The 14,243-nt window shown below is 41.9% G+C and overlaps 1 protein-coding gene across 1 annotated transcript; it reads left to right on the top strand.

Moving 5' to 3' along the window:
• Positions 1-11,927: 11,927 nt before the first annotated feature.
• LOC127312469 (uncharacterized) lies at positions 11,928-13,046 on the top strand. Its single transcript, XM_051342985.2, has 2 exons — positions 11,928-12,502; positions 12,651-13,046. Exons 1-2 carry the CDS (start codon positions 12,159-12,161, stop codon positions 12,907-12,909), a joined length of 603 nt encoding a protein of 200 aa, XP_051198945.1. The 5' UTR covers positions 11,928-12,158; the 3' UTR covers positions 12,910-13,046.
• The last annotated feature ends 1,197 nt before the right edge of the window (positions 13,047-14,243 follow it).

The raw sequence follows: 14,243 nt of genomic DNA, 5'->3' as shown, positions 1-14,243 counted from the left end.
CCTTTGCAGCAACATTTGGAGAATAGTGAGAGTGAAGTTTTTAGGGAAGAAAGAGATGAGCTTGATGAAATTTTCCTTCGTCAACCTATTCTTAAGCATGATTTACCGGTGGAAGATCTGGGTACAACACCACCACCAAAGGAAGATCCTGTCTTTGATTTAAAACCATTGCCTGATAATCTTAAATATGCTCATATTGATGATAAGAAAATATATCCTGTTATTATTAGTTCTAAGCTTTCAGAGTTTGAAGAAGAAAGGTTATTGGAAATACTGAAGAAACACCGAGGTGCTATTGGCTACACTCTTGATGACTTGAAGGGGATTTCTCCCTCTATTTGCCAACACGCCATTAACATGGAAGATGATGCGAAGCCTGTTGTTGAACCTCAGCGTCGTCTAATTCCTAAGATGAAGGATGTGGTAAGAAATGAGGTATTAAGACTCCTTGAAGCTGGTATTATATATCCTATTGCTGATAGTAGATGGGTTAGTCCTGTGCATTGTGTTCCTAAGAAAGGAGGAATGACTGTTGTACCTAATGATAATGATGAGCTCATCCCTCAAAGAGTAGTTGTAGGGTATAGAATGTGCATTGATTTTCGAAAAGTTAATAAAGTTACTAAGAAAGATCATTACCCTTTACCCTTTATTGATCAAATGCTAGAAAGGTTGTCTAAAAATACTCATTTTTGCTTTCTTGATGGTTATTCTGGGTTTTCACAAATTGCTGTTAAAACTAAAGATCAAGAGAAAACCACTTTCACTTGTCCCTATGGAACTTATGCTTATAGGCGTATGCCTTTTGGTTTATGTAATGCTCCTGCTACTTTTCAAAGATGCATGTCTGCTATTTTTCATGGCTTTTGCGAGAGTATTGTAGAGGTATTCATGGATGATTTTTCTGTCTATGGGAATTCTTTTGATAATTGCTTGCGAAACCTCGATAAAGTTTTGCAGAGATGTGAAGAAACTAACCTTGTTCTTAATTGGGAGAAATGCCACTTTATGGTTAATGAAGGAATTGTATTGGGACATAAAATTTCCGAGAGAGGTATTGAAGTTGATAGAGCTAAAGTTGAAGCAATTGAGAAGATGCCCTATCCGAGGGATGTTAAAGGTATTCGTAGTGTTCTTGGTCATGCTGGGTTTTATAGGAGATTTATTAAAGATTTCTCCAAGATTTCAAAGCCTCTTACTAATCTTCTTCAAAAAGATGTACCTTTTGTTTTTGATGATGATTGTAAGGAAGCTTTTGAAACTCTAAAGAAAGCCTTAATAACTGCTCCTGTAGTTGAACCTCCTGATTGGAATTTGCCTTTTGAAATTATGTGTGATGCTAGTGATTTTGCTGTAGGTGCTGTTCTTGGACAGCGAGTAGATAAAAAATTAAATGTTATTCATTATGCTAGCAATACTCTTGATGCTGCTCAAAGAAATTATGCTACAACTGAAAAAGAATTGTTAGCTGTAGTCTTTGCTTGTGACAAGTTTAGATCCTATATTGTTGATTCAAAAGTTACAATTCATACTGATCATGCTGCAATTAGATACCTTATGACAAAGAAAGATGCTAAGCCAAGGCTTATTAGATGGGTACTTCTTTTGCAAGAATTTGATTTACATATTGTAGATAGGAAAGGTGCTGATAATCCTGTTGCTGATAATTTGTCTAGATTGGAAAATATTGCTTATGATCCTGTTCCTGTTAATGATAGTTTTCCAAATGAACAATTGGCTGTAATAAAGGTGAGTTCGCGAGACAGTCCTTGGTATGCTGATTATGCTAACTTTATTGTTTCCAAGTACTTGCCTCCAACCTTTTCAGCTCAGCAAAGGAGGAAATTCTTTTATGACTTGAGGCATTATTTTTGGGATGACCCACACCTATATAAAGAAGGAGTAGATGGTATTCTGCGAAGATGTGTTCCTGAATATGAACAACAGGAGATATTGAGTAAATGTCATGGGAGTGCTTATGGAGGACATCACGCCGGAGATAGAACCGCGCAAAAGGTTCTACAATCAGGTTTTTATTGGCCAACTCTCTTCAAAGATGCAAGGAAGTTCATTTTATCTTGTGATGAATGTCAAAGGGTTGGTAATATCTCCAGACACAATGAAATGCCTATGAATTATACTCTTGTTATTGAACCGTTTGATTGTTGGGGATTTGACTTCATGGGACCTTTTCCCTCTTCAGAAGGTAACACTCATATACTTGTTGCTGTTGATTATGTTACTAAATGGGTGGAAGCTATACCTACAAAAAGTGCTGATGGTGAGACCTCTTTAAGAATGCTGTTAGACATTATTTTTCCTAGATTTGGAGTTCCTAGATATATTATGACAGATGGAGGTTCTCATTTTATTCATGGTGGTTTTAGAAAAACTCTTGCTAAATATGGTATTAATCATAGAATTGCTTCCGCTTATCATCCTCAAACTAGTGGGCAAGTAAAACTATCAAATAGAGAAATTAAATCTATCTTGCAAAAGACTGTTAATAAAACTAGAAAGAATTGGGCTAGTAAATTGAAGGAAGCACTATGGGCTTATAGAACTGCTTATAAAAACCCCATGGGAATGTCACCTTATAAAATGGTTTATGGAAAAGCTTGTCATTTACCTTTAGAACTAGAGCATAAAGCTTATTGGGCTGTTAGAGAACTAAACAAAGATCCTAAACTAGCCGGTGATAAGAGGTTGTTGCAATTAAGTTCTCTAGATGAATGGAGAAGTGAAGCTTATGAAAATGCTAAACTCCTTAAAGAGAAAGTTAAGAAATGGCATGATAGAAGGATTATCAAAAGAGAGTTTAATATTGGGGATAAAGTCCTATTGTATCGGTCTCGTCTCAGATTCTTTGCAGGGAAATTACTCTCGAAATGGGAAGGACCATATGTTGTTGAGGAGGTGTATCGTTCAGGAGCAATTAAAATTAGTTCCCTCCAAGGAAATGCCACGCAAGTGGTGAATGGACAAAGACTCAAGCATTATATCTCAGGTGATTCTTATAATGTAGATGTTGATGTTACTCGAGTGGAAACACCAGAGGCTTTCATCAAAGGTCAAATTGACAGTCCGCCAGAACACGACTTTGAATAGGTAACAGTACAGGTAATGAAAAGTTCGCGATTTGCTTTCCGAACAATGTTTTTGCTGTTTTTTGAAAATATGAAAAATTATGAGATCGAAACGGAGTGGAGGAGGCGCACGAGGAGGTGCCCCCACAGGCCGGCGCGGGCCCCAGCCTGGCCGCGCCGCCCTGTGAGGAGGCCACCTCGTTGCCCCTCTCCGACTTTGGTTCGACCTGGTACTTTCCGTTTGTCATAAAAATTCCTGCTATATAATCCCCCGGACCCCTGGAGGTCCGTATATCGTTTTCTCGACGTGTTTTGTTTCGAGCTGTTTCTGCCAGGATCTATTTTCAATCTAGCACCATGGTCTCCAACAACAAAGACAAGGAGCCTATGGAGGAAGATATTCAAGATCCCGAGTGGAAAGAGGTGGACGGGAGCGTCAAGGAAGAAGATGAAGAAGAAGTGGAGGAAGGCTCGCGCGCGTACCCGCGTGCTACCATTGCAAGCATCGAGGTGGTGGAGAACCCTTTTAATGCAAAGAAGAGCGCAAGAATTCGCACCGGAGGAAGACTTCCACGTCACTACCTAGCTCCAAAGACATCTTCTCCAGGCACTTATCACCCCTTCCGAAATCTAATTTACAATAATCAAATTGAAAGGACTCCCAAGGCAGCATTGCCTAGCAATTGGGATATAGATCGTTCTAACACTGCAGGAAGGACGAAGCCTGAAACTGAAGAGTGGGGAAATAACTCCAAGAGTTGGGACTCGCCGTCGGACATACTTCTCAACCGCGTCGAGCACAATTCGGAGATGATCCGCAACCTCATGTACAAGATTGATGAGCTTCAGGAGCTTGTTGAGAAGCTTGTCAAGAATTCACCATCACCACCAAAGGAGTAATTCATCATCGGTATTGGCATCCCCTTGGTTTGTTCCAAGCTTGGGGGAGTGCCGCGGTATCACATCATCACTACCTTTTACTTTTTACTATAAAGTAGTGTCATATCATGAGTAGGGAAGTTATCATATAAGATGGGTTGCAGTGTGGAAGTATCTCTCCTTTAGTTTGTCTATGTATCCCTTGGTGTGAGTTATCGTTATGAAATATTAATGAGAAGTCTTATCATTTACATATTGCACACCTTATTTTAGTTTGCAATTTCTATTATATGATTGATCTTGATTTTAGTATTGGTACCACTTTGGGAGCATTGAGTAAATCTATTTGGTTTTGGCAAACTTAGCATTGGTCAATAGCAACAACACCTTGAGGTTTAAGTAGAAAAGAGAAATACATATAGTTGTTTCATTGTCTTCCTTTCTTGTTAGGTCATAGCTTATTATTCTGAAGTTAAAATTGTTTGTGCTTGCAAGAAAGATGCATGATTGCTTCTATCACATGTATATTCGTTTGTTTCCCTCAAATCTTATGCTTGCTAATTAGCCTTGCTAGCCAAAGACCTGTACTGAGAGGGAATGCTTCTCGTGCATCCAAACCTGAACCCAAACCTATGCCATTTGTGTCCACCATATCTACCTACTACATGGTATTTCCTGCCATTCCAAGTAAATACTTCATGTGCTACCTTTAAACAATTCAAAACTTTATTACTCCTTATTTGTGTCAATGTTTTATAGCTCATGAGGAAGTATGTGGTGTTTATCTTTCAATCTTGTTGGGCAACTTTCACCAATGGACTAGTGGCTTCATCCACTTATCCAATAACTTTGCAAAAAGAGTTGGCAATGGGGTTCCCAGTCCCAAATTAATTAGCTTTCGTAATTTTACAAATAGACGCTCCTCCATGGTATGAGATTGATTGGACGGCACCCGAGGATTCGGTTAGCCATGGCTTGAGAAAGCAAAGGTGGGGAGGAGTGTCATCTAAATAAAACTAAAATAAAAAGACACTCCTTCATGGTATGAGATCGTTGGCAGGCACCCGAGGATTCGGTTAGCCATGGTTTGTGAAAGCAAAGGTTGGAAGGAGTGTCAACCAAAAAGAAAACTTTATGGGAGCCGCTCTTTGAGAGTTTGTCTGGTAAGGGGGTTAGAGTACCCGCTACCAGTCGTTGACAACAACAAACACCCCTCAAAACTTTACTTTATTGCTCTCTATATGATTTCAAAACTTGAAAAGCTCTAGCACATGATTTAATCCATGCTTCCCTCTGCGAAGGGCCTATCTTTTACTTTATGTTGAGTCAGTAAACCTATTTCCCTCCATCTCAAGCAAGCATTTGAGTTGTTGCGATCAAACTATTATATTGTGATTTATTTCATCATGTCTTTTACTCTTTCTTGTTTAGTACAAGTTTTATCTAAATGAATATAGCTTTGGAAGTTATCAATGATCATTATGATTGAGTATGCAAAATGAGCCATATAAACTTTAACATGAGAGCGCTGCTCAATAGATAAGTATAATCATTAATCGTTCTGACCAAGAACAAAGTTTGCCATCACCAATTAAGATTCCTTATGCACCTTTATTTGTGATTACCTTATACTTATTTCAAGTTGAATTATATGAGGAAGTTGTTCACTAGAATGCCTTGTGTGAATTAATATGATGCTTCTTGTCCGTATTTTATTTATCGACTCTTCACTCCATAAACATGTGGTCTTGTTTACTGAGCTCAGTTTCGCTTGGGGACAAGCGAAGTCTAAGCTTGGGGGGAGTTGATACGTCCAATTTGCATCACTATTTTATATCATAATTTGCTGCTATTCATTGATATATTTCATATTTGGAGATGATGCTTATGTTATTTCATCTATTTTGCATATTTCATGATTATTTGGAGATCGCGCACCGGAGCCAGGATTCTGCTGGAAAAAGCACCATCAGGATGCAATATTTCGGAAGATCAGCAGTTGACGGAAATTATATGAAATATCCTATTTTTCCAGAAGACGAAGGGAGCCAGAAGGGGGAGCCGAGGGGACCCGAGGTGGGCCCACCTCATAGGCCGGCGCGGCCCAAGGCCTGGCCGCGCTGCCCTGTGAGGAGGGGGCCCACAGCCCTCTCTCGCCTCCTTTTCTTCGCGTACGTCTTCGTCCCGAAAACCTAAGCCACAGAGGATAGTCGCGAAGAGTCACAGCCGCCTCTGCGGGGCGGAGAACACCAGAGAGAAAAGAGCTCTCCGGCAGGCTGAGATCTGCCGGGGAAATTCCCTCCCGGAGGGGGAAATCGACGCCATCGTCACCGTCATCGAGCTGGACATCATCTCCATCATCATCACCATCATCATCATCATCATCATCATCACCGCCGTCTCCACCGCTGCACACCGTTACCGCTGTAACAATTTGGGTTTGATCTTGATTGTTTGATAGGGGAAACTCTCCCGGTGTTGATTTCTACTTGTTATTGATGCTATTGAGTGAAACCATTGAACCAAGGTTTATGTTCAGATTGTTATTCATCATCATATCACCTCTGATCATGTTCCATATGATGTCTCGTGAGTAGTTCGTTTAGTTCTTGAGGACATGGGTGAAGTCTAAATGTTAGTAGTGAATCATGGTTGAGTAGTATTCAGTGTTATGATATTTAAGTTGTGGTGTTATTCTTCTAGTGGTGTCGTCTGAACGTCGACTACACGACACTTCACCATTTATGGGCCTAGGGGAATGCATCTTGTACTCGTTTGCCAATTGCGGGGTTGCCGGAGTGACAGAAACCTGAGCCCCCGTTGGTATATCGATGCAGGAGAGATAGCAGGATCTCAGAGTTTAAGGCTGTGGTTAGATTTATCTTAATTACTTTCTTGTAGTTGCGGATGCTTGCAAGGGGTATAATCACAAGTATGTATTAGTCCTAGGAAGGGCAGTACATTAGCATAGGTTCACCCACACAACACTTATCAAAACAATGAAGATTAATCAGCTGTATGAAGCGAAAGCACTAGACTAAAATCCCGTCTGTCCTCAAGAACGTTTGGTCATTATAAGTAAACAAACCGGCTTGTCCTTTGTGCTAAAAAGGATTGGGCCACTCGCTGCAATTATTACTCTCGCACTTTACTTACTCGTACTTTATTCATCTGTTACATCAAAACCCCCTGAATACTTGTCTGTGAGCATTTACAGTGAATCCTTCATCGAAACTGCTTGTCAACACCTTCTGCTCCTCGTTGGGATCGACATTTTTACTTATCGAAGATACTACGATACACCCCCTATACTTGTGGGTCATCAACTACATGCAGGATTCCACGTTTTCACACGCACGCGTCACACAGTGGAACCCAAATGGCAGCATCTACTGTATATCCATCGGCCCCATCGTCTCTCCCACCCGCAACTTCTATTCTCCAATCTGGCAAAAAACCCTGCTTGCACCTCCACCAGCGCACCACCGACCTCCCCTTCCACCGAAGATCCCAAAGATGAAGCGTGTTCGTGGAGACGAGCCGGAGGCGAGTGCGGTCGTCAACGTCGACAGAGGCGACGGCGATGCTCCGGTAGTAGTCGACGTCGCGGAGGCGGGATCTTCTTCCGGAACTAGCAGAGCCGCTCTTCGCCGCGCCGTGACCGTGGAGGGCTCCGCCCAACCGGCCGTGGTCGCCGTCGCTGATGAGGCCAACGGAGACGTCCTCACTCCCGCGGCACAAGCAGATGACCAGGGCTTCGATCCGAATGACCCGTTCTACCGCGACTCCAGGCAGTACCGCGAGCTATATGGCCACAGAGAGTGCGACGAGTTCGAAGAGGAGGCCTCGGACAACTGTATATTTCCTTTTTAACAAATAGTCTCTGCAACCTTTTAATTATAGGAAAGTACCTTAACATCTTGTGAGGGATTTTCTTTTTTCCAGTAGGGTCTCTATATCTTGATAATCCACAAACATGGCAGTTCGTATCGTCCTTGTGATCTCCCCAAAATAAAGAACAGTCAAACTTGCATGCATGAATTGTCTCATAACCAAGCCCAACATCAGAAAGAACACTCTTAGCATCAGCATATGATTTGGGAAAGTCCACATCTGGCAAAGCTGTACGTAAAAGCTGAAGTAAGAGATCAAATCCTCTGTTTGTTATCCGGTTGTATGATTTGACATGAAGGAGCTTAATAATGAACGACAACCTAGTGAAAGAGGTGCATCCCTCATAAAGTTCTTTTTTCGCTGACTCAATTAGATTAGCATACAAATTTGGCAGGTCAGGACCTTTATTTCCAGACTTCTGCAGTTCATCGATCATACTAGACGAATCATCAACATAACAATCACCATTGTCTTCCTCTTCATCGTTGTCACTATCATACGCACCATCATCGTTTCTATCCCGCCCTTCGTCATCACTAAAACCTTCCCCATGTCTAGTCCATCTTGAATACGTCATGGACATACCTGAACAATTGCAGTGATCCTCGACTGTTTTTATATCCTGACGTATCAGATTTAGGCAGTCCTTGCAAGGGCACAAGATTGGTTCATCTGTATTGTCCAAGTGTTCTCGCGTAAACTTGATGATATCCCTAACACATGCCATGTACTTTGTTGTGAACTTCTTGGTGCCATCAGTTATCCAACTTCGATCCATTGCCTACAATTCAGTTAAGAACATGCCAACGTTCTTCAGAACAGATCTTGACAACTGATTAAAAAATCTAGACCTAACGAACAATCAGGAGAACTCACCGATGATGCGTCTCGCCGCCACCACAATGGAGCCTTCACGGAATTCTTCTCACCTCGACGAGAACCCTAGTCGATTCGACTGTTAGCAAGATCACCTATATAGGCCGTGTCTGCTAGCGGCGCGACTTAAACGAGGCACCCTCGGCCGACATAAATATTAATAAGGGAATTATTATGTCGTAACATCTAGATCACACCATTGAAATAAATATGTAGAATAGACTAGTTACGGATCCAGATCAAAATTCCATATCTACCTTAGCGGTAAGACTCCGCGTCGGTCACGCCAAAGCCCTGGTTCGATTCTTCCAAACCACAATTTTTACTTAATTAAATATGTTCCTGACAAGTGGGTCACGCATGATATATAAAACTAATAACATTTAATAAAGTAACTTAGTATTATTTCGTCACCACGATCTTTGATTTCGTCACCTATTAACATACACGATGGAAGCCCTTCCCGCTTGGGTAATGGGTGACGTTTTTTTGTTGACGAAAAATCATACCGTCAAGCATTACATTAAATGCTTGACGAAAGATGAATTCGTCACCTATAAGGACACATCCATGATGGTATGCATTTCTGTCACTTGGGTTTTCGTCAACAAATCCCCCATCTCTTGTAGTGATGGTTGAGAGACCAAAACTGAGTTGAGGGATAAAAAATGCACTTACCCCTAAAATTTAAGGCATAGTTCAAATTTTTTGAATTGTATTGTGCTGAACTTATTTTGCTTTAGCGGGTGAGCAACAATGGAACTATAAAAGGATCATTAGTAAAAGGATACAAGTTGGAGAACCAAAGTAGTTATAATAATATGTTTAATTCTAAACAAGGTATACATCAACAAACTTATATCAGCAATTCAACCCTTTTGACAATGACATTTTCTATGTTGTGGAAAGGTCATAATGCCATGTCCATTATCCCAACAAGATAAGACTTTCTTACTTAAAAACATACAACCCATGACATGGAAAAACAAAAAAAGCTTGTGTACATCTTAACCCTTATGACTTGATGTTTTGCCACATTAAAAGTAGCGAGGTGGTTACGAAAAAGGATTGTGCAGAAAGGTTGCACATCTAGAAACAAGTATACCCAGGAGTTGCAAACTTCTTGAAAAATTATTAGTCATATTTCATGTAAATACAATGTGTTGCCTTTATATTTATGGTCACTTAAAAAGATAAAGAGACAGTGCTATGCGAAAGCACTAAGTGCCGGTAAGAGTATACACCTTTTATTTTTGGCTCTAATGAGTTTTCTGTTTCAACCTGTTAACTCAAAGTCTCAGTTGTGAGAGATAAAAACTATGCTTTAGGTTTAAACACCATATCCCCCATATATGACTTTCACCAGGCCATGTCTATAGAAAGATCTTGTACTCACAAACTCTTGGTTACCACATCATTTTATACACACTCTATCCCCCACAATCGATTTCATTAGACCAGCATGAGATGTTAGCAATGTTTTGAACACACAACCTCTTGCATGTGCCACCATACTAAGATTCATGGCCTCTCCAAGCAGTTCATACCATCAAATTGAATGGTGATCACAAAGTGGACCAAACATTGTACTCGAATGCGCATGATTGTGACATAAACCAAGCAGGATCTTCCCATGACCAGTCCAAGGCGTCAGCCAAAATACATGAGCCTCCAATGCTCGTCGTTGGAGCTTGAGTAGGTTGAAGGTGATGGTGGCGATGTATCTTAAGTAACGACAAGCTCATTGAAGATCATTTGCTGCATAAAATCATCATCATCATCTATGAGAAACATGAGGTTTTTCTAACATGGTTCTTATCGAACATAGCAGCTCATCCATTAGGGATGACTCATTTAATTAAAGCACCCCCACCAATGACATGATATGGACTGAAGGTAGTGGCGTCTCTGGTGGGGTGCCATGGCACCCCCTACAAAAATACCGATGCTCTATTAACTACTAATATTTTTACTAACTATGGAAAAATGCAAAGCCTAATAGAGAATTTTTTTGACCTTGGCACCCCCACCGATTTCATCCTAGATACGCCATTAACTGAAGGGCCTTAAGCTGTGATAGCGAGTCGATGATAAAAAAAAAATTGAATCACAAACTAAGTGAAAACTAAAACTATTTTTATGAGACCTAAAAGAGAAGAGATGGGGCGTAGAATAAGACCCCTATACAATAGAGAGTGCGGAGGTAGCTAATGTGTGGATATAATAGAAATTCCAACTCGAAATCGTTACAACTCCAACAATTATAGCAGAAGCCTAGGAAAATTAAGAAAAAAAAGTACCATCATTTTCACTCAAAAAGATGAACCACCATTACCACCAAAAGATGGGCTATGGACAGATAATCATCAACCCAACTCGTGTTTCATACATTAAGTTACAATATCTTGAACAACCAAAAAGTATTTTTTGATTTTGTATTCAGAAATGGTAAATTTTAAGTTTTTTGAAATTTTTTATGAACTTATATGTACATATTTATTGTGGGTCCCGAAAAATAGTGCACTTTTCTTTCTTGCGGTTTTGCCCATAGTTTTAAAAACCGAACCAGTTCGGTGGTTAGATAAAAAACCCTGAACTGATGCCCTCATTGGTTTTTATAAGAGGCAACGTCCAAACAATAAAATACCAGGAAAAAATATGTCGCAAGAGGAATTGAGCCCGCCATCTTGAGCTAGGAAGAAATATCACCACATATAACACCCAATAGCACTTGGACTCACCATGTTTTGTGCTTTCATAGTGAAATATAGCCTATGTATATCTTTTATGGTCATTTTGCTTCAGAATTTTCTAAAATATTTTAAATAGAAATAATGGTTTTTTGTCATCCTCCCTTTTCCCATTTTATACAATGAGTTGGGTTTAGCACTTTAGCGGACGTTTCCGAATATGCCATATGCTTTGGCGAAAGAAAAATCTTATGCAATTCAAGAAAGGAAGGTGAAGAAGAAGAGGGAGTTGGGAGAAATCTCGGGGTACTCGTAGGAGAGAAATTGCTGATGATAAAGAGTTCCTTTCATGATAAGAGTTTTGATTAGGCAAAAGCCGCGCCATATATGGATGGGTATGGGCAGCACAAAAGGCGAAGCTAAAACGTGTTGCCGCTTCGGTGCGTGCATGCAGCCTCCTCTGTCCGGCGCGCCCGTCGTCCTCGCTGCGTCGGACACGTCTCCCCCCTCCACGCCTCCGTGTCCATCCGCTCCCTCCCCCCAGCTAGCTGCCTATATACACCCACACCCCGCGCCCCTCCTCTCCTTCGGTCGTCTTTGCTCTCCATCTTTCAATCCATCGGCCGGGACGAGCGTTTGTGGCTGAGGCCACGGGCGTCTGAGCCGAGACGCCGACCGGGGCCTGCAGGCGCCATTGCTGAGATAGCAGCAGCACCCTTCACGGCCGGGCAAGATGTCCGTTCTGGCAGCGGCGGCCGTGGATCCTGCCCCGGTGGCGCCGCCCCCCGTGGTGCCGTACGGGATATACGGTGGCGGCGGGGCGAGGAAGAGGAAGGACGTTGTGCACATACAGGATGAGGATCAGGGTGGTGAAGGCGGCAGCCGGCACGGGCTGTTCGTACTGGAGACGGTGGAGGAGGACGACAGGGAGGCGGAGGCGGAAAGGGAGCAGTCCTCCATTGGCGTGGTCACCGATGAGGAGGAGGAAGGGGATGAGGCGGACAGCAAGGACAACGAGGCGATGAAGAACGGCGGGCTCGCGAGCCTGGACGCCCTCGACGACGCCCTCCCCGTCAAGTAATTTATCCACCTTATTATCTCAAGTCTCCCCTAATTAATCACGCACTCCCATTCCTAATCACGCGATTTCTCGCAAGAACCGCGAGTTCTTTGTTTGATGCATGAATTAACCCCAATTTCCCGATTCGTTTTACTGATTGTGCAGGAGGGGGCTGTCGAGCTTCTTCTCCGGCAAGTCCCGGTCGTTCGCGAACCTGCAGGAGGTCGCCGGCAGCACCAGCAGCAGCAAGGACGTGCTCGCCAAGCCGGAGAACCCCTTCAACAAGCGGCGCCGGATCCTCCGCTGCTGCTCCATCCGCCGGGTGTCCTCCACCTCGCTCACCGCGCTGCCGCCATTCATGCCGCCGGAGCCGTCCTTCAACATCGGGAACGACGGCGGTGACGCCGGCGACTTCAGTGGCTGATCAATCGAGTCAGGAACAATACTTGCACGATCGAAGAGATCGTGCGAGACATATGCATGCAAGGAAACTAATGGAAATTAGGGAACTAGCAAACAAGATGGATGGATCCTTTGTAATAGTCTCGGATCTCATCTCATCACCAATCGCCGTATACCAACAACCACCTAGTAGAGCTTAATTAGGTTGTCATTTGTTCTTTTAGGTGCTAGTAGTTGCATTGACATGCAACTATGCAAGAGAGGAAGCAAGGGAGAGAGCACCAAACATAGAGTATTACAGAAGGTTATGGTGCATGCTTGTGTGATCCATCCTAGCTAGCCTAAAGGAGCTAGTGCCTGTGATCTCATTGAAAAATCCTAATTAAACATTTCAATATTAGGATAGAACCCGGATCAATGAAGGAAATCCCTAATTGATCATTATGGGTTGAGAGTTTTAGGATGTTACTTGCATTGCATGTATATATGTACTACTAGTAGTAATAAATAATTGACAGTACTAGCTAAACCCTTGCCAAGAACCACACCTCAAAATGTAATAAACGGCTTATGTGTCCATGGCCATGACGTTTTTTTTGTACTATATTTGTAGTGCGGCTACTGTACTTTATTTTGAAATATCTGCAGAAGAGATGTGGTCTACTTTTTCTTTCTGTTGAGGGAAACATCAAGATTCAAGAGACATTAGCTTAGTTGGGCAACCTATGAGCATCATCCAGCAAGAAGGATCTCAGTTACACACTAGAGTAGTTTTAAAGATCAAGGCGACAGGTCCAAATTACTATCAATGATGTGACATGCAGAGAGAGAAATGGGGACAAAGATGTCAAAAGTGGTGTGGAAGGATAAGCTTTCGGGCGGAAGATAAGTGATAACGACGATTAATGAGGGAGAGGAAACGGGTGTCACGACGCGAGGAGATTGGGGCCATGATGCATGTACGCTTGTGTCGGAGATCTTATCCGTTTCCTGGTCCAGCTGTTTTCACAGATTAATTAATTAAGCAACAGCAGCCGGCTAATCACTCAACTACTGTCTGGGTGTTCATTAGTTTTACTTTCAAGGCTGTCTCATTTGAAGGATTTTCATAGAGAGGTTACGATAGTTCTATTTTCAAATATGTTTGATTTAAAGAATTTCATTAAAAGAACTCTGAAGATTTTATCCAGATGAATTTGTTCTGTTTGATTCCTAGAACTGAATAGCATAGATTTTTTTTTTCTATGGGATCCACTGTACTGGAGTAGGAATCTAACATTCAGTCAAACCTCTTATTAAATTTTTTTCTTTGACTGGAATCAAACGAACATCGATGTCCAAGAAAAACTTTTAGAT

The sequence above is a fragment of the Lolium perenne genome, chromosome 7, assembly GCF_019359855.2.
Source record: "Lolium perenne isolate Kyuss_39 chromosome 7, Kyuss_2.0, whole genome shotgun sequence".
Taxonomy (NCBI): domain Eukaryota; kingdom Viridiplantae; phylum Streptophyta; class Magnoliopsida; order Poales; family Poaceae; genus Lolium; species Lolium perenne.
This window is presented reverse-complemented; position numbering and strand designations above follow the sequence as displayed.